This window comes from Mesoplodon densirostris, chromosome 3 (genome assembly GCF_025265405.1).
Source record: "Mesoplodon densirostris isolate mMesDen1 chromosome 3, mMesDen1 primary haplotype, whole genome shotgun sequence".
NCBI classification, from domain to species: domain Eukaryota; kingdom Metazoa; phylum Chordata; class Mammalia; order Artiodactyla; family Ziphiidae; genus Mesoplodon; species Mesoplodon densirostris.
In genome coordinates, this window is record NC_082663.1 from 175,650,855 (window position 1) to 175,671,111 (window position 20,257).

The 20,257-nt window shown below is 43.7% G+C and overlaps 1 protein-coding gene across 1 annotated transcript in view; it reads right to left on the minus strand.

Moving 5' to 3' along the window:
• The window catches only part of OBSCN (obscurin, cytoskeletal calmodulin and titin-interacting RhoGEF), a 134,137-nt gene that overhangs the window by 99,891 nt on the left and 13,989 nt on the right, over positions 1–20,257 (minus strand). The window contains 7 exon segments of the mRNA XM_060092645.1: positions 4,633–4,908; positions 8,533–8,808; positions 12,436–12,711; positions 17,122–17,397; positions 19,802–19,859; positions 19,861–19,911; positions 19,913–20,082. Of these exon segments, the coding sequence (XP_059948628.1) occupies positions 4,633–4,908; positions 8,533–8,808; positions 12,436–12,711; positions 17,122–17,397; positions 19,802–19,859; positions 19,861–19,911; positions 19,913–20,082 (1,383 nt within the window).

A 20,257-nucleotide genomic window follows, 5' to 3' on the forward strand; every position in this document is an offset into this window, starting at 1 on the left:
CCTAAAGATGCTACCAGAAAACTACTAGAGCTAATCAATGACTTTGGTAAAGTAGCAGGATACAAAATTAATGCACAGAAATCTCTTGCATGCCTGTACACTAATGATGAAAAGTCTGAAAGAGAAATTAAGGAAACACTCTCATTTACCACTGCAACAAAAAGAATAAAATACCTAGCAATAAACCTACCTAAGGAGACAAAATACCTGTATGCAGAAAACTATAAGACACTGATGAAAGAAATTAAAGATAATACAAACAGATGGAGAGATAGACCATGTTCCTGGACTGGAAGAATCAACATTGAGAAAATGACTATACTGCCCAAAGCAATCTACAGATACAATGCAATCCCTATCAAACTACCAATGGCATTTTTCACAGAACTAGAACAAAAAATTTCACAATTTGTATAGAAACATAAAAGATCCCGAATAGCCAAAGCAATCTTGAGAAAGAAAAACGGAATTGGAGGAATCAGGCTCCTGGACTTCAGACTATACTACAAAGCTACAGTAATCAAGACAGTATGGTACTGACACGAAAACAGAAATATAGATCAATGGAACAGGGTAGAAAGCACAGAGATAAACCCGTGCACATATGGTCACCTTATCTTTGATAAAAGAGGCAATAATATACAGTAGAGGAAAGACAGCCTCTTCAATAAGTGGTGCTGCGAAAGCTGGACAGGTACATATAAAAGTATGAAATTAGAACACTCCCTAACACCATACACAAAAATAAACTCCAAATGGATTAAAGACCTAAATGTAAGGTCAGACACTATAAAACTCTTAGAGGAAAACATAGGCAGAACACTCTATAACATAAATCACAACAAGATCCTTTTCGACCCACCTCCTAGAGAAATGGAAATAAAAACAAAAATAAACAAATGGAACCTAATGAAACTTAGAAGCTTTTGCAAAGCAAAGGAAACCATAAACAAGATGAAAACACAACCCTCAGCATGGGAGAAAATATTTGCAAATGAAGCAACTGACAAAGGATTAAGCTCCAAAATTTACAAGCAGCTCATGCAGCTCAATATCAAAAAAAACAACCAAATCCAAAAATGGGCAGAAGACCTAAATAGATATTTCTCCAAAGAAGATATACAGATTGCCAACAAACACATGAAAGGATGCTCAACATCACTAATCATTAGAGAAATGCAAATCACAACTACAATGAGGTATCTCCTCACACCAGTCAGAATGGCCATCATCAAAAAATCTACAAAAAATGAATGCTGGAGAGGGTGTGGAGAAAAGAGAATCCTCTTGCACTGTTGGTGGGAATGTAAATTGATACAGCCACTATGGAGAACAGTATGGAGGTCCCTTAAAAACTAAAAATAGAACTACCATATGACCCAGCAATCCCACTACTGGGTATATACCCTGAGCACACCATAAATCAAAAAGAGTCATGTACTACAATGTTCATTGCAGCTCTATTTACAATAAACAGGACATGGAAACAACCTAAGTGTCCATCGATGGATGAATGGATAAAGAAGATGTGGCACATATATACAATGGAATATTCCTCAGCCATAAAAAGAAATGAAACTGAGTTTTTTGTAGTGAGGTGGATGGACCTGGAGTCTGTCATAGAGAGTGAAGTAGTCAGAAAGAGAAAAACAAATACCATATGCTAACACACATATATGCAATCTAAAAAAAAAAGGTTCTGAAGAACCTAGGGGCAGGACAGGAATAAAGACTCAGACATAGAGAATGGTCTTGAGGACATGGGGAGGGAGAAGGGTAAGCTGGGACGAAGTGAGAGAGTGGCATGGTCATATATACATTATCAGATGTAAAATAGATAGCCAGTGGGAAGCAGCCACATAGCACAGGGAGATCAGCTCGGTGCTTTGTGACCACCTAGAGGGGTGGGATAGGGAGGGTGGGAGGGAAACGCAAGAGGGAGGAGATATGGGGATATATGTATATGTATAGCTGATTCACTTTGTTATAAAGCAGAAACTAACACACCACTGTAAAGAAATTATACTCCTATAAAGATGTTAGAAAAAAAAGATTATCGACTGTACAACTTGTCTATTTTCCATTGTGTGAGTTTTGTCATAGTTTTCTAGGAATTGATCAACTTGTAATCCTCTGTTCTTTGTGAATTTTGTACACACATTGCAACAAAATATGGATCTGTATTTTGCTACATCTGTGTTCAGAGAGCTTACTTATCAATGTGAAAATTGCTGTCCCAGGACACCTGAAACTTTATAACACAAAATTCAGTCATGAAATAATTCCAAGTATTATTGTGTGGCCAACATTTTCCCTTATTCTGCTTCAATGAATTGAAACATCTCTTATTAACAGGAACCCTCAAGTGTTCTTGGTAAGGATCTAGATGGTCTGCCACAAAAACCCCAGTGGACAGGTATCTTGTCTACCTCAGCCCTATGCAACAGGTAGACCCAGGATGACAGACACCAAAGACCACCAATGGAGTCTGAACAAGCTAGGAAAATGTGACTAAGGATTATTACGTGGAAACAACCCATGATATAAAAGAACTGCCTCTCTCCCTCCAGGATACACCCAACAATCCATGTTTCCATTAACTTAGATGTAGAAATGTTTTCTGCATATTGACTTCTTTAAACAGTAATCCTACTCAAGAATTGTACACAGTCTAAAAATTATTTTTGGGGTTCTCTGAATTGATAATCACATCATCAGCATATTCCAAATTTAGATTCATGAAAACTTTTGCCAGTGATTTTATGATCCTTCATACTTGACTCAGTGGTTAGAGTGGCCTATGTGTACTGTCACTCACATCAGGGTTTCCAGATACCCATTAACTGGGATGTTGCTGTTGCTGCTATTGTATATGTATTTTATAATATAAAAAAAGAACACTTCTATACAATTTGCTAAGAATATTATGGAAGGAACTGATGCTCCATTTTATCAAATTTTTACCTAGATATAGGATGTTTAAATTTAATCAACCATTTGATTCTGTGCTTATAGAGATGATCACATTTTTTGCATTCAGTCTCTTAATGTCAAGCCTTATATCTATTAACGTTGACAACATTCAACCCAAGGTGCATCCTGGAGTATGACTTTCATAACTGATCTCTACGCCCAGCATACATGACTGAATTCCTTTTACTAACATTTAATTTATGATTTGGGCTTTGATAATCATAGTAGATACGTCTGGAACTTCATTCATTCTTCCTGCCTTTCTTCTGTGGTTCTGGTATCTAAGTTATATTCTTTGCATAAAGAAAGTTATGGAGTGCATCTCCTTCTTCTGTCTCTAAGACCATCTCCACAAGCATGGAATAATAGTTTTTCAGGATATTTTGTAGAGTGTACCAGAGAACTACGAGATAGTTCTTGACAATATTTTTCACTATTCTTCATGCTGATTGACAAGTCATACAACTCTTTGAGATTTCTATATCTTCTTGTGTCAGTTTTCATACAGTTGGCCAGGATTTAGTCAAATTTCACAACTTTTCAAAGCTTTTATTTTAAACCACTTTCTAATATTCTCCGAATGCCATTTTTACAGAAATGCCTGGTGGGATCTAAGGTATCTATACACTCCCGTATATCATCCTATGTTCTCACAGTCTCAAACAGTTATGGGTTGGCACCTAGGAGTCAATGTGGAATGGCAGCCCCCACCCCTACTCAGCATTAAGACTCTCTTCACACAAGATGAGTAACCTGATTTCTTAGACTGCCCATTCTTCCAGCCACGAGGCAGAGACACTCACTAACCTTTAGGAAAATGCAACGAAATACAGAGTGCTTGGCCCATCAGGGTCTGCTGCTAGTACACTAACTCCTCATTAGCAAAGCAGACTGATGGGGCAGTAGCGACTTTTTCCTTTCCGTTCCTAAAGTCGTCAATATAACGCCACGGGGAATATTGACCTGCAGCATCCAAACAGTTTGATGACAAAGGCAAAATCCTATTGCATTTAAGAAGATCACCCTAAATAGCACAGGTGACTCTATTCCAATCTTCCTTTCTTTCTCCCTTTGCAAGATCGTGAAAACAAACTTGGCCTATCTTCTGCTATCTAAAGGCAACTGGAGCTTCCTTATCTAGGAAATTGAATGAAGGGCATCCCAGAAACCTCAAATATGATCATCCACGGTTCACTACTAAGATAATTCCAAGCGGGACTGGGTGACCAACATCTCCACTACTCTGCAATCAATGAAATTGAAACCCCATCTGGCAACCCGAGACCCAGCATGAGCCATGTGGTAGCTGTCAGGAAAGACATACCATGGGAGGAAAGTGACATATCCCCAGGCCTACCTCAGACCCCACACATCAGGGAGAGCTAGGGTCCCAATACCAGGAACAACCGGAAGGCTCTGGGCAGGTGCTAAGACACTGTGACGGGGACTTGCCGCATGGAAACAGGTGGACACAAATGGCCCCTATTCCTTCCACATCCACCCTCTCCATCCATCCTCCCCCGGGCAAAAATGGCTATAAACATGGCACGTGGAAGACCGGGAGGCTACCGGCACGTTAACACCCATCCGTGGAGGCCGTGAGACAGTTCCCTCATCACCTCCAAATAGGCTAGCTTAGTATCCTCCTCCAGGACTGACCTGTGACATCCAGGTGGAAGGAGACCCTCTGGCCCCCGGCCTCGCAGCTGTACTCCCCGGCGTCTGCCTTGCCCGCCTGCTGCACCACCAGCCGCCGCCCTCGGCCCGTGGCCTCCACACGCACTTTCGAGCTCGAACTCAGCTTCTTTCCATCCTTGTACCACGTCACCTCTGTCTGGGCCTGGGCCACCTCGCAGCTCAGAGTGGCACTGGCCCCCGCCACGGCCTGCACTTCACTGCGTGCCGGCTGCTCCTTGGCAAACACCACCTTGGGCTCTGAGGACACGGAGGGATACACGGGTCAAAGATACCATCTCAGTCAGAAAAGCAGCCCCGGGCAAAGGAGACCTGAGTGGGGAGCCATGGGCCAGGAGTGTGCCAGGGGTGAGAAGGTGGGGCGGGGGCAAAGCTGGAGAATTCTCCAGGCTCTGGACCAGCCGTGTGCCCTGAAGAAGTCCCCCTGCTTTTCTCAGTGACAAGTAACCCAAGTGATGCATAATCCCTGGGTTCCTCGTGAGCTGTTCCAGGGGTTAGGGGTGTGGGTGGAGGGTGCGCTTTTGGAAGAGACTTCTCCCCTGCTCATGGCATCTGTGGGGTCTCACACAAGTGTTCCCACACCTTCCCAGGTGGGGCCACAGTTTTCTCCATATGCCTAAGCAGGGAAGTTGTACCTGTAATCCATGGAAATCACTGAGGCTCGCTGCCCTGGCCTACACTTAGTATGGTCAACATGTGGCAATCTGGGGGGAAGGCTGGCACCTCTCCGTGCCTTTCTTTTCCATTGTCTGAGGAATAAAGAAGCTGAGCACCTTTCCCCGTATGACTGGGGTCCCCATTACTCTTTTGTTCTTCCTGGTGACACTATTCAAATTTTTGCCCACTCACCAATAGTCGGCTCTCTCTTCTCTCCATTCATTTCTAGGCATTCTTTATGCATTGAAATACGAGAGAAGGACAGATTGCTAGCTTTCAAGGTTATTCCCAACTGTGGGACTCGCATTTTCACGGTGTGATCGAGTCCTCTGATGCATCAGTGTTTTTACCTTCAATAGTATTACCAATGTCCATTTCAGCCCTTTGAGTTTGCAGCATTTGCCTTCCATTTAAGAAATCTTCCCTTATCTTCGGTCTTTAAAGAAACCACTGTACCACAAGACTGTTTTTTGGTTTGTACCTTTTAACACTGAGGTTTCTAACCCACCAAGAGTGTACTTTTGTGTGTGGTGTGAATTGTCAGTACACTTTAATATTTCCCTATGGGTAAGTGGTCCAAGCACTATTTATGAAGACAACATACTTCCTTGGCTTCTCGAACAGACAGAACAGTGTCAGATGAAATTGTGGCGGAGGGGAGGGGGCTAGGAGGGGGGCGGAGGGGGGATTTGTCCGTGGTGGTGCAGGAAACCACTGCTGCAAGGAACTCTTGCTGACCTAACTACTACGTTCCTCTGATGCGGTAAATATCACCGCACTGGGATCCCCTTATCTTGAAAACTATATAGCCTCACGATAATTCTTCACAAGGCTCACAGGAAGTGCTCCCACCACGCTTCTTCAAGCAAATAGCATAGTGGCTGCACCTTGCCTTTGAAATCTGCCTGCTATTATACCATCCGACCACCCAAAGCGCAGATTTGGTTCGATTTTCATTGTTAATCAACATCTTTGATTCTTCTCCTAAGATTACTGTCCATCGATGGAAACCTCTGGCTCTCTCTCAAGAATCTGTACTAAGTTCCCCACATAGTCTCGTAGCAACTTTTATCAGACCTGGAGCTAGACACATGATCCAATTGTGTCATTTTAACTCTTTCACAAAAGTTTCACTTTCCAAGCGTTTCTCGCCAGTGCTTAGCTGTGCAAATGTCTTCTGCGTGTTCATTCTCTTACACCCTAATCTTACTCAACAATCGTACACAGCCTAATAATTTATCCATCGGATTTTCTGAGTGGATAACCATATCACCAGCAAATTCTACCTTGAGTTTCTCTAAACCCTTTGCCAGTGATTTTATGCTCCTCCTGTCTTCACTCAGTGGCTACAGAGGCCCACGCGTATTCTCCCTCACATCAAAGATTTCCAGGGACACGTTAAGTGGGATGCTGCTCTGGTTGTTGCTGCTGTTGTTGTTGGAGGAATTTTATTATACCGTTACAAAAAGAACACTTTTATACAGTATGATAAGAATTATATGGCAGGAACTGGTGCTCAGTTTTATCATACTATTTGCCTGGATTTGGGACGATCAAATTTCCTCAACCATTTGATTCTCTACTCATTCAGAGGACCACATCCTTTTGCATTCAATCTCTTAATGCCAAGCTGTATATCTATTAATGTTGTCAACATTCAGGCCAACGTGCAATCCTGAACTACGACACTCATCACTGATCTCCACCCCGTGGATGCATGGCTGAATGCCTTTTGCTAACATTTCATTTATGACTTTCGCTGTGATAGTCACAGTATATACGTCTGCAATTTCATTCATCCTTCCTGCCTTTCTTCTGAGATTCTGGTATCCATCGATGTTATTTTCTGAACTTAAACAGACTTATGGAGTGCATCCTCTTCTTCTGTCTCTAAGACCATCTCCACAAGCATGGAATAACAGTTTTACAGGATATTTTGTAGACTCTACCAGAGAACTACAAGGTAGTTTTGGGAAGATTTTTCATTATTGGTCCCACTGATTGACAAGTCATACAACTCTTTGAGTTTTCTACATCATCTTGGGTCAGTTTTCATGCTGTTTTCAAGGATTTAGTCAAACTTCACAACTTTTCAAAGCTTTTATCTTACAACACTCTCTAATATTCTACGAATGCCACATTTTACAGAACTGCCCGGTGGGATCTGGGATATCTATACACACCATAAATCATCCTTTGGTCGCATGGTCTCAAACAGTTATGGTTTGGCGCCTAGAAGTCAATGTGGAATGGCAGCCCACCCCTACTCAGCATTAAGACATTCTTCACAAAAGACGAGTAACCTGATTTCTTAGACTGCCCTATGTTCCAGCCACGAGGCAGAGACACTCACTAACCTTTAGGAAATGCAAGGAAATAAAGAGTGCTTTGCCAGTCACAGTCTGCTGCTAGTACACTAACTCCTCATTAGCAAAGCAGACTGATGGGGCAGTAGCGACTTTTTCCTTTCCGTTCCTAAAGTCGTCAATATAACGCCACGGGGAATACGGACCCACAGCATCCAAACAGTTGGAAGACAAAGGTAAATCCTGTTGCATTTAAGAAGATCACCCTAAATAGCACAGGTGACTCTGTTCCAATCCTCCTTTCTTTCTCCCTTTGCAAGATCGTGACAACGAACTTGGCCTATCTTCTGCTACCTAAAGGCAACGAGAGCTTCCGTATTCAGGAAATTGAATGAAGGGCGTCCCAGAAACCTCAAATATGATCATCCAGTGTTCACTCCTAAGATAATTCCAAGCGGGACTGGGTGACCAACATCTCCACTAATCCACAATCAATGAAATTGAAACCCCATCTGGCAACACGAGACCCAGCATGAGCCATGTGGTAGCTGTCAGGAAAGACGTACCATGGGAGGAAAGTGACATATCCCCAGGCCTACCTCAGACCCCACACATCAGGGAGAGCTAGGGTCCCAATACCAGGAACAACCGGAAGGCTCTGGGCAGGGGCTAAGACACTGTGACGGGGACTTGCCGCATGGAAACAGGTGGATACCAATGGCCCCTCTTCCTTCCACACCCACCCTCTCCATCCATCCTCCCCCGGGCAAAAATGGCTATAAACGTGGCACGTGGAAGACGGGGAGGCTACAGGCAAATGAACACCAGTCCGTGGAGGCCGTGAGACAGTTCCCTCATCACCTCCAAATAGGCTAGCTTAGTATCCTCCTCCAGGACTGACCTGTGACATCCAGGTGGAAGGAGACCCTCTGGCCCCCGGCCTCGCAGCTGTACTCCCCGGCGTCTGCCTTGCCCGCCTGCTGCACCACCAGCCGCCGCCCTCGGCCAGTGGCCTCCACACGCACTTTCGAGCTCGAACTCAGCTTCTTTCCATCCTTGTACCACGTCACTTCCGTCTGGGCCTGGGCCACCTCGCAGCTCAGAGTGGCACTGGCCCCCGCCACGGCCTGCAATTCACAGCGTGCTGGCTGCTTCTTGGCAAACACCACCTTGGGCTCTGGGGACAGGGAGGGATACACGGGTCAAAGACACCATCTCAGTCAGCAAAGCAACCCCGGGCAAAGAGACCTGTGTGGGGAGCCATGGGCCAGGCGGGTGCGAGGGGTGCGGAGGTGGGGCGGGGGCCAAGGAGACTTCTCCAGGCTCCGCACCAGCCGTGTGTCCTGCAGAAGTCCTCCTGCCTTTCTCAGAGACAAGTAACCCTAGTGATGCATTCTCCCTCGGGTCCGCGTGAGCAGGTCCGCCGAGTGGGCGGGTGGGGGATGTTGCACTTTTGGAAGAGACTTCTCCCCTGCTCATGGCATCTTTGGGGTCACACGCAAGTGTTCCCAAACCTTCCCAGATGGGGCCACAGTCTTCTCCATATGCCTAAGCAGGGAACTTTGTACCTGCAGTCCATGGAAATCACTGAGGCTCGCTACCCTGGCCTACACTTAGTATGGTCAAATTGTGGCAATCTGAGGGGAGTGCTCACTCCTCCCCGTGACTTTCTTTTCCATCGTCTGAGGAATAAAGAAGCTGAGCACCTTTCCCCATATGACTGGGGTCCCCATTACTCTTTTGTTCTTCCTGGTGACATTATTCAAATTTTTGCCCACTCACCAATAGTAGGCTCTCTCTTCTCTCCATTCATTTCTAGGCATTCTTTATGCATTGAAATATGAGAGAAGGACAGATTGCTAGCTTTCAAGGTTATTCCCAACTGTGGGACTCGCATTTTCACGGTGTGATCGAGTCCTCTGATGAATCAAGTTTTTCCCTTCAATAGTATCACCAATGTCCATTTCAGCCCTTTGAGTTTGGAACGTTTGTCTTCCATTTAAGAAACCTTCCCTTATCTTCGTTCTTTAAAGAAACCACTGTATCACCGGCCTGTTTTTTGGTTTGTACCTTTTAACACTGAGGTTTCTAACCCACCAAGAGTGTACTTTTGTGTGTGGTGTGAATTGTCAGTACACTTTAATATTTCCCTATGGGTAAGTGGTCCAAGCACTATTTATGAAGACAACATACTTCCTCGTCTTCTCGAAGAGTCAGAACAGTGTCAGATGAAATTGTGGTGGCAGGGAGGGGGCTAGGAGGGTGGCGGAGGGGGGATTTGTCCTTGGTCGCCCAGGCAACCACTGCTGCAAGGAGGTCTTTCTGACCTCACTACTATGTTCCTCTGATGCGGTAAATATCGCTGCACAGGGATCCCCTTATCTTGAAAACTATATAGCCTCACGATAATTCTTCACAAGGCTGAAAGGAAGTGCTCCCACCGCGCTTCTGCAAGCAAATAGCACAGTGGCTGCACCTTGCCTTTGGAATCTCCCTGCTATTCTACCATCCGACCACCCAAAACGCAGATTTGGTTCGATTTTCATTCTTAATCAACATCTTTGATTTTTCTCCTAGATTACTTACTGTCCATCGATGGAAACCTCTGACTCTCTCTCAAGAATCTGTACTCATTTCCCCACATAGTCTCGTAGCAACTTCTATCAGACCTGGAGTTAGACACATGATCCAATTGTGCCATTTTAACTCTTTCACAAAAGTTTCACTTTCCAAGCGTTTCTCGCTAGGACGTAGCTGTGGGAATGTCTTCTGCATGTTCATTCTCTTACACCCTAATCTTACTCAACAATCGTACACAGCCTAATAATTCATCCATCGGATTGTCTCAGTGGATAATCACATCATCAGCAAATTCTACCTTGAGTTTTTCTAAACCCTTTGCCAGTGATTTTATGCTCCTCCTGTCTTCACTCAGTGGCTACAGAGGCCTACGTGTGTTCTCCCTCACATCAAAGATTTCCAGGGACACGTTAAGGGGGATGCTGCTCTGGTTGTTGCTGCTGTTGTTGTTGGAGGAATTTTATTATACCGTTACAAAAAGAACACTTTTATACAGTATGATAAGAATTATATGGCAGGAACTGGTGCTCAGTTTTATCATACTATTTGCCTGGATTTGGGATGATCAAATTTCATCAACCATTTGATTCTCTACTCGTTCAGAGGACCACATTCTTTTTCATTCAATCTCTTAAAGCCAAGCTGTATATCTATTAACATTGTCAACATTCAGGCCAACGTGCAATCCTGAACTATGACTCTCATCACTGATCTCCACCCTCTGGATGCATGGCTGAATGCCTTTTGCTAACATTTCATTTATGATTTTCGCTGCGATATTCACAATATATACGTCTGGAATTTCATTCATCCTTCCTGCCTTTCTTCTGCGATTCTGGTATCCATCGATGTTATTTTCTGAACTTAAACAGACTTATGGAGTGCATCTCCTTCCTCTGTCTCTAAGACCATCTCCACAAGCATGGAATAACAGTTTTCCAGGATATTTTGTAGACTGTACCAGAGAACTACAAGGTAGTCCTTGGGAAGATTTTTTATTATTGGTCCCACTGATTGACAAGTCATACAACTCTTTGAGTTTTCTACATCTTCTTGGGTCAGTTTTCATGCTGTTTTCCAGGATTTAGTCAAACTTCACAACTTTTCAAAGCTTTTATCTTACAACACTCTCTAATATTCTACGAATGCCACGTTTTACAGAAATGCCTGGTGGGATCTGGGATATTTATACACACCCATAAATCATCCTATGCTCGCACGGTCTCAAACAGTTATGGGTTGGCACCTAGGAGTCAATGTGGAATGGCAGCCCACTCCTACTCAGCATTAAGACTCTCTTCACAGAGGACGAGTAACTTGATTTCTTAGACTGCCCTATGTTCCAGCCACGAGGCAGAGACACTCACTAACCTTTAGGAAAATGCAAGGAAATAAAGAGTGCTTGGCCCATCAGGGTCTGCTGCTAGTACACTAACTCCTCATTAGCAAAGCAGACTGATGGGGCAGTAGCGACTTTTTCCTTTCCGTTCCTAAAGTCGTCAATATAACGCCACGGGGAATACGGACCCACAGCATCCAAACAGTTGGAAGACAAAGGTAAATCCTGTTGCATTTAAGAAGATCACCCTAAATAGCACAGGTGACTCTGTTCCAATCCTCCTTTCTTTCTCCCTTTGCAAGATCGTGACAACAAAACTTGGGCCTATCTTCTGCTACCTAAAGGCAACCGGAGCTTCCGTTTTCAGGAAATTGAATGAAGGGCGTCCCAGAAACCTCAAATCTGATCATCCACAGTTCACTCCTAAGATAATTCCAAGCGGGATTGGGTGGCCAACATCTCCACTAATCCGCGATCAATGAAATTGATACCCCATCTGGCAACACGAGACCCGCCATGAGCCATGTGTTATGTGTCAGCAAAGACGTACCATGGGAGGAATTTCACGTATCCCCAGGCCTACCTGAGACCCCACGCACCAGGGAGAACCAGGGTCCCAATACCAGGAGCAACAGGAAGGCTCTGGGCAGGTGCTAAGACAGTGTGAGTGGGTCTTACCGCATGGAAACAGGTGGATACAAATGGCCCCTCTTCCTTCCACATCCACCCTCTCCATCCATCCTCCCCTGGGCAAAAATGGCTATAAACGTGGGACGTTGAAGACTGGGAGGCTACAGGCGATTGAACACCCATCTGTGGAGGCTGCGAGACAGTCCCCTCATCACCTCCATATAGGCTAGCTTAGTATCCTCCTCCAGGACTGACCTGTGACATCCAGGTGGAAGGAGACCCTCTGGCCCCCGGCCTCGCAGCTGTACTCCCCGGCGTCTGCCTTGCCCGCCTGCTGCACCACCAGCCGCCGCCCTCGGCCCGTGGCCTCCACACGCACTTTCGAGCTCGAACTCAGCTTCTTTCCATCCTTGTACCACGTCACCTCCGTCTGGGCCTGGGCCACCTCGCAGCTCAGCATGGCACTGGCCCCTGCCACGGCCTGTACTTCACTGCGTGCTGGCTGCTCCTTGGCAAACACCACCTTGGGCTCTGGGGACAGGGAGGGATACATGGTTCAAAGACACCATCTCAGTCAGCAAAGCAGCCCCGGGCAAAGAGACCTGAGTGGGGAGCCGTGGGCGAGGCGGGTTCGAGGGTTGTGGAGATGGGGCGGGGGCCTAGGAGACTTCTCCAGGCTCTGAACCAGCCGTGTGTCCTGCAGAAGTCCCCCTGCCTTTCTCAGCGACAAGTAACCCAAGTGATGCATTCTCCCTCGGGTCCGCGTGAGCAGGTCCGCAAGGTGGGCGGGTGGGGGATGTTGCACTTTTGGAAGAGACTTCTCCCCTGCTCATGGCATCTTTGGGGTCACACACAAGTGTTCCCAAACCTTCCCAGATGGGGCCACAGTCTTCTCCATACGGCTAAGCAGAGAACATTGCACCTGTAATCCATGGAAATCACTGAGGCTCGCTGCCCTGGCCTACACTTAGTATGGTCAACATGTGGCAATCTGGGGGGAGGGCTGGCACCTCCCCATGCCTTTCTTTTCCATTGTCTGAGGAATAAAGAAGCTGAGCACCTTTCCCCGTATGACTGGGGTCCCCATTACTCTTTTGTTCTTCCTGGTGACATTATTCACATTTTTGCCCACTCACCCATAGTAGGCTCTCTCTTCTCTCCATTCATTTCTAGGCATTCTTTATGCATTGAAATACGAGAGGAGGACAGATTGCTAGCTTTCAAGGTTATTCCCAACTGAGGGACTCAGATTTTCACTGTGTGATCAAGTTCTCCGATGAATCAAAATTTTTCCCTTCATTCGTTTCAGCGATGTCCATTTCAGCCCTTTCAGTTTAGAGCATTTGTGTTCTATTTAGAGATGTTTCCTTACCTAAGTCTTTAAAGAAACCACGGTATCATCGGTGGGTTTTTTTGTTTTTACGTTTACACTGGGTTTCCACCCCACCTCGAGTTCACTTTTCTGTGTTGTGGGAATTGCTAGTACCATTTAACTTTTTTGTATTGTTAAGTGGTATAAGCATCTGATGGGGATACTCTGATAAACTTCCTCTTTGCACAATTCTTCTAGGACAGAAACTGTGGTGTCATTATGGGTGCATTCCTCGTCCTTCGTAGATGAGACCAGTGTCTTTTCCCACAGGAATGTGCAGGGCATGTTCTCATCTGCAGTGAATGAGATTTGCTGAAGTTGTACCCTCCCCTACTCTCACTGTCAGCAGTCTGGTGGGAGTGAAATGTACCTCCTGTGGCACTCTTTTGCATTTTTTCTGATGATTCAAAGTAAAGACCCATTTCTGATGTTTTTGGTCATCAGTGTTTGCACTTCTGTGGTGTCACTGTTCAACGTTTTTGCCCTATTTTCAATAGCACTGTCTGACATTTGTAATTTCACTTTAAGGACGTTTTTATACATACGAATGCTAGGCACTGACAAGTGTGTGTGTTCTAAATGTCTTCCACATCTGTGTGGTTTGCCTTTTCAGTACTTTATGCTATCTTCTGATGAATCTATCAATACATATTTAGTTTTAAGGTAGTCAAATATGTCAATTTTTTTTTCATTATGGTTAGTGCACTTGTATTTTAAGAAGTCATTCTTTGGGACTTCCCTGGGGGCATAGTGGTTAAGAATCCACCTGTCAATGCAGGGGACACAGGTTCGAGCCCTGGTCCAGGATGATGCCACATGTCACAGAGCAACTAAGCCCGTGCACCACAACTGCTGAGCCTTCTCTCTAGAGCCCGTGAGCCACAACTACTGAGCCTGCGAGCCACAACTACTGAAGTCTGAGCACCTAGAGCCCATGCTAAACAACCAGAGAAGCCATCACAGTGAGAAGCCCACGCACCATTGTGAAGAGTAGCCCCAGCTCACCGCGACTAGAGAAAGCCCGCATGGAGCAACAAAGCCAAAAATAATAAATAAAAATTATTTAAATTATTTATTAAAACAAAGAGAGAAATCATTCTTTAGTCTGAGGTAATTAAAACCATCTATGTTATCATCTAAGAGTTTTATGATTTTTCCCTTCTATTCTGTGGTGTTTAACCCAAAATGAGTTGATCATGGGGGATATGAATTACTGGCCTAATCGTGTTTCTCTATGGTTAAATGGTTTAAGTGCCATTTATTAAAGCCATGTTGTCTCTACTCCTTGCATGAGTCCACATTTTTTTTTTTAAAAAAGGAGCAGAAGAATGTGGGCATCCATTCATGTGCAGATTTGTGTCGAAGATCACTATTCTGGTCCTTTGGTCTGTGTATCTATCCTTGCAACGAGACACTATTGTATTCATTACTGTAGCTTTATAACAATCTTGATATTGGTATAGCAAATAACTCACTTTTTGCTCTTCTTCAAGAGTGTATTGACTGTACATGGTCTTAGCAATTTACTTCTGAATTTCCAAAATCCCCACTAAACAAACATTTGTTTGGATTTTAATTGGTATTGAATATTTTTTATTCTTCCCTGGATTTCTACCCAACTATTTAGAACTTCTTGACTGTCTCTCAAAACATTTTTAATAATTCCTCCATGCACACAGAGCCTCTCACCACCCTTTATTAGACTTGCAATTAGAAAATGATTCTTTTGATGCTATTGTAACTCTTTTAAAAATTTCATTTTCCAGATGTTTGTTGCTACTATGTAGCCATAGAAGTGTTTTCTTCATATTGATTTTTTTACATGGTAATCATTCTCAACTATCTTATTAAGTCTCATAATTTATCCTTTGGATTAATCATATTATCCATGAATTCAATTTTTGTTTCTTCACACGTTTATGTCTTTTACTTTCTTTTCCTCCTATCTCTGTTGTACAATATTGGTTAAAAGCAGTAACAGTTGGCTTCCTTGTCTGGTTCCCTATCTCACAAACTTTCAAACTTTCACTTTTTTGTGTGCAATTAGCTGTTTTGTCTGCAGCATCATTTATCAGATCAAGAACTGTTTTATTTATAATTCGTTAAGGATTTTATGTCATGAATTGATGCCAACTTTATTAAACTTTTCTTCTGTATTTATAATGCCAAATCTTACCAAATACTTTATTCTGCATGTCATGAACAGATTGCTTTGCTAATGTTTCTAGTGTGTGAACAACCTTGCATTTCTGGACTATGACTTTTATCACAGTGCATTATCAATTTTCCTCTTAATATATTGTTCAATTTACTTTGATAATATTTTGTTTCAGATATTGGCCTTGATATCCATAATAGGTTGGTCTGTAATTTTAATTCTTACAGCTTTTTGTCAGATATTTGTATCAATGTTATGCTATCTACATGAAACAAATCAGAGACTGTTTATCTCCTTCTTCTATTCTCTAGAAGAATATCCATGAACATGGAGTTTCCTTCCAAAGTATTTCATATAATTTACCAGTGGAACTACTGGGCTTAGATCTTTCTCTATGAGAAGATTTATCATTATGGTTCCAATTATTTAAAAGATTACAGGACTACTTGAGTTGTTGAATGTTTCTTGTGTCACTTTTTATATAGTTTTCTAAGAATCTGATCAATTTGTCAAACCTTTCACATTTATTGCCATGAAAAAATATTGTCATATTCTTCTAAAATACCATTCTTAAAAGATACATACATGTTGGTATAGGAGAAGCTACTATTCCTCTCCAAGTCTAAATCTATAAATCAGACTCTATGGGGAATTCTGACATAGAATGTTCTAACAGAAAACAAAAGGAAATCAGTATTTGCTTTGAAAAGAGAATTCCAGACTTCACATGTGCATATCTCAGGCACATATCAACCAACCCTCTGGTCTCTGTTTACTTTGCACACATATTGCAAGAAAAATAGATCTAGATTTTGTTACATGTAGATGCACAGATAACTTCTATATCCATGTGCAAGGAAGAAAGAGTGTTCAGAACACCTAAAACTTTGATAATCCATAGTTCATCTTGAGATAAATCCAAGTATGACTGTGTGGCAGAAATTTCCCCTTGTCCTGGCTTAATGAAATTCAAACATCTCTCCCTAGTGTGAACCAACATGCGTTGCTAGGTGACGGTGTCTAGGAACTGTCAGGACATCCAGGAGGAGCAAATTCACATACCCACAGTTAAAAGACATCTGGTCTACCTCAAACCCCAAGTGAAAGACAGAACCAGAGTCCCAGACACCAAGGAATACCCAGAAGGTTCTGGGCAGATGCTGGGAACTGAAGACTGTGCATTACTGTGTGGAAACACCACTCAGGGTTTATAGGAATACCATTATCCCTTCTGTTCACAGCCTGCCCATCCAGCCTCCCTTGGTCCAGCCATGGGTATGAAAATGGGAGGTGGGAGGACGGAAGGCTAAAAGAGATGAAGTCTAGTGGGAAGATCATCGGGTTTGTTGGGGGATGCAAGCCAGTCCCATCACCTCCACACAAGGCTAAGTTACTACCTCCAAGGACTGACCTGTGACATCCAGGTGGAAGGAGACCTTCTGGCCCCTGGCCTCGCAGCTGTACTCCCCAGCATCTGCCTTGCCCACCTGCTGCATCACCAGCCTCCGGGTGCAGCCCTTGGCCTCCACATGCACTTTTGAGCTCGAATTCAGCTTCTTCCTGTTCTTGTACCACATCACCTCCGTCTGGGCCTGGGCCACCTCGCAGCTCAGTGTGGTGCTGGCCCCCACCACAGCCTGTACCTCTTTATGTGCTGGCTGCCCCTTGATAAACACCGCAGAGGACTCTGGGCACAGAAAGGGATACACAGTGTCAGAGACACAAAGCTGGTACCAGCCTGTGAGACCAAAACTTAAGAGTTCAGTAAATTTTCTCCTTGGAGCCAGTGATGCCTCGTGCCCAGGAAGGTGTATAGTTGTGTTTACAAACATATATCTCAAGTGTACATTTTGGTGATGTTCTGACTCAAGGTCAATTCCTAAGGCTGGAGGAAAGTGGCCAAAGTTATTCTAGCATCTGTCACAGCTAGTTCATTGTCTTTCCCATGTGACAGTCACCTCTGGCAGGCAGGTTGGGTTGTGTGCACTTGTATCCCCTATATGTATAAATACATATAGGATCTCAGAGAGTTCATGCTGTAGATGCATTCATTCATTCATTCAATCACTGATGCAACTAATGTCAATGGAGAGCCCATTATCTGCAGGCACTATGGTGGTAGCTGGGAATGCTACACCATAGCTGGAAACGTGAGTAACACATTCTCTGTTCTTACAGATCTTACCTTCTACTGAAGAAAAACAAACAAGCATACAAACATGACAATGATGTAATGCTATGGTGAATGCTGTGATGAAATAAGACAGAGTGACATGCTAGAGAGAAGGGACTTACTGGTGACTTAGATTTGGTGGTCAGAGAAAATCTTGCTAAGGAGTAATGTTTAGGTGAAGTGCTAAATGATAAAAGGGAGGCAGCTTTGATGAAAGCTGAGGGGAGTCATTCTAACAGAGATGAGAGCTAGGGCCAGGGCTCTCCTAGAAGGATAGATGTGAAGTCAGTGAGGAAGGTAAAAGGGAACTGCACTTTTGGAACCACACTGGGCATCTGATTTTTCTCCTCTGGACACTGCTGCTCCTTAGTACAGCATGACACTAAAAGGCATAGGGCTGCTACTATGAAACAGGAAAACTGGTCATGCTATGTACACCTTGTGTGAGCAGAGAGATATAGTTAGAGACTGAGGAGCCAAGCCTCCAGGAAAAAGAGATCTTGTAGAATTCAGCCCCACACTCAGCCGCATTCCCCTCAAGATGTTTGATGAGCTCCACAACTGCATGGCCCAGGAGTCTACAAAGCCAAGCAGAAAACCTCTGAAAACTATAGCAGACTTTTTAGCACCTTGCATTACGAGAGAGACAAAGATTAGAGTTGAGTGTCTGCCTGAAAAGAGACCCCCATCCATACCCCAAGTCTCTGTAGAAATCCTTGGAGGACTATGCCCAGGAATGGGGGCAAACCAGAGATAGATGACCCTGATCAAAACTGCAATGCAGCCTTGAGTCAGTGTAGTCCTTGAATAGACTGAAGTTCTTAGTTGTTCTCTCCCTCCCTAGCAAAGGAAATACTGATCCTCTGTCTGAAGTAAGATAACATCATCCATATTCAAAAAGTTTTCTCAAACAATGTCTGACAGTCAACTGAAAATTCACTGGCATGCCAAGGACAAGAGTGAATAGAAATCCAAAAAAAGCAATATCAGATGATCAGACCAGGATATAACCATGATAATATTTCTTTAATATGAAAGAAAAGACAATATATCAAATACAAAAATTTTACTGCAGAGTCTAGACTCTATAAGAAATTAAACAAATGGAAATTATGAAACTGGAAAATACGATAACTGAAAGTAAACACACTATATATGGGTTTGACAACAGATTAGATATAGAAGAATAGAAAATTAGTGGATTGGAAGACAGATCTAAAGAAAATATCCAGACTAAAGCAGAGAGAGAAAAAGAATTAAGAGGTGGAGAGAAAGAGAAATACTTATGAGACATGTGAGAAACCACACTCTACGGTTGAGGAAAGACAAAAATCCACAGACTCAAAATGCTCTGCAACCCTAACCAGGATGAATACAAAGACAATCACACCTAGGTTCATCAATGTAAACTGCTGAAAATCAAAATCAAAAACAATACCTTAAAAACAACAGGAAAAGAAAAAATGACCCTTGAGGGAACATAATATATATGACAGTTGATATTCCAAAAAAATACATGGAATCTGGAATAGTCTCTTAAAAATTTTTTTTTAATATGGGCAGGGGATTGTTAAACTGTAATTTGATAACCAGAGAAAATAGCCCTCAGAATATTGGGCCTAAATCCTGGCTCTGTAATTCTCTGGCTATGTGAACTTTGGCAAGTTATGGAATTTCCTTGTGCCTTATCTTAAAATGGGAATAATCAGAATTCCTCTTCCCGAGGTGCTTGTGAAGTTTATACAAGTAAAAAGACAAGAAGCACTTCATAAAATCTGGCCCTTGGCATGTAATTAATACCCACTAGCTGTTATGTGGTAAGTTTTGTGAGAAAGCACACTTTTAGGTGGCATGACCACACACGCCTACTCCCTAATAATTAAGCTGAGGAACATAAGAAGGAACTCAAGGAACCCACCTGGGATGTCGAGGTGGAAGGAGACCTTCCAGCCCCTGGCCTCTCAGCTGTACTCCCCCAGCATCTACCTTGCCTACCTGCTGCGCCACCAGCCTCGGGGTGCAGCCCTTCCTTGGCCTCCACACACACTTTTGAGCTTGAACTCAGTTTCTTTCCCTCCTTGAACCATATTACCTCTGTCTGGGCCTGGGCTACCTCACAGCTTAGCATGGTGTTCGCCCCCACCTCAGCCTGCACTCCCCTGCATGCTGGATGCTCCTTGGCAAATATCAGTGTGGCCTCTGGGGACAGGGAGGAAGACAAGACAATCAAATTTCTAGAATTGGATGAGGGCCCACCTTCTGGATCTCAAAACCATGATGCCTTGGCCACAAGCCAGTCCTATTCCTAGCTTTCTCAACACAGAGAACTTCACACTCAGAAGATGTACAAAGCAAGGAACAGGTTAGTTCTCAG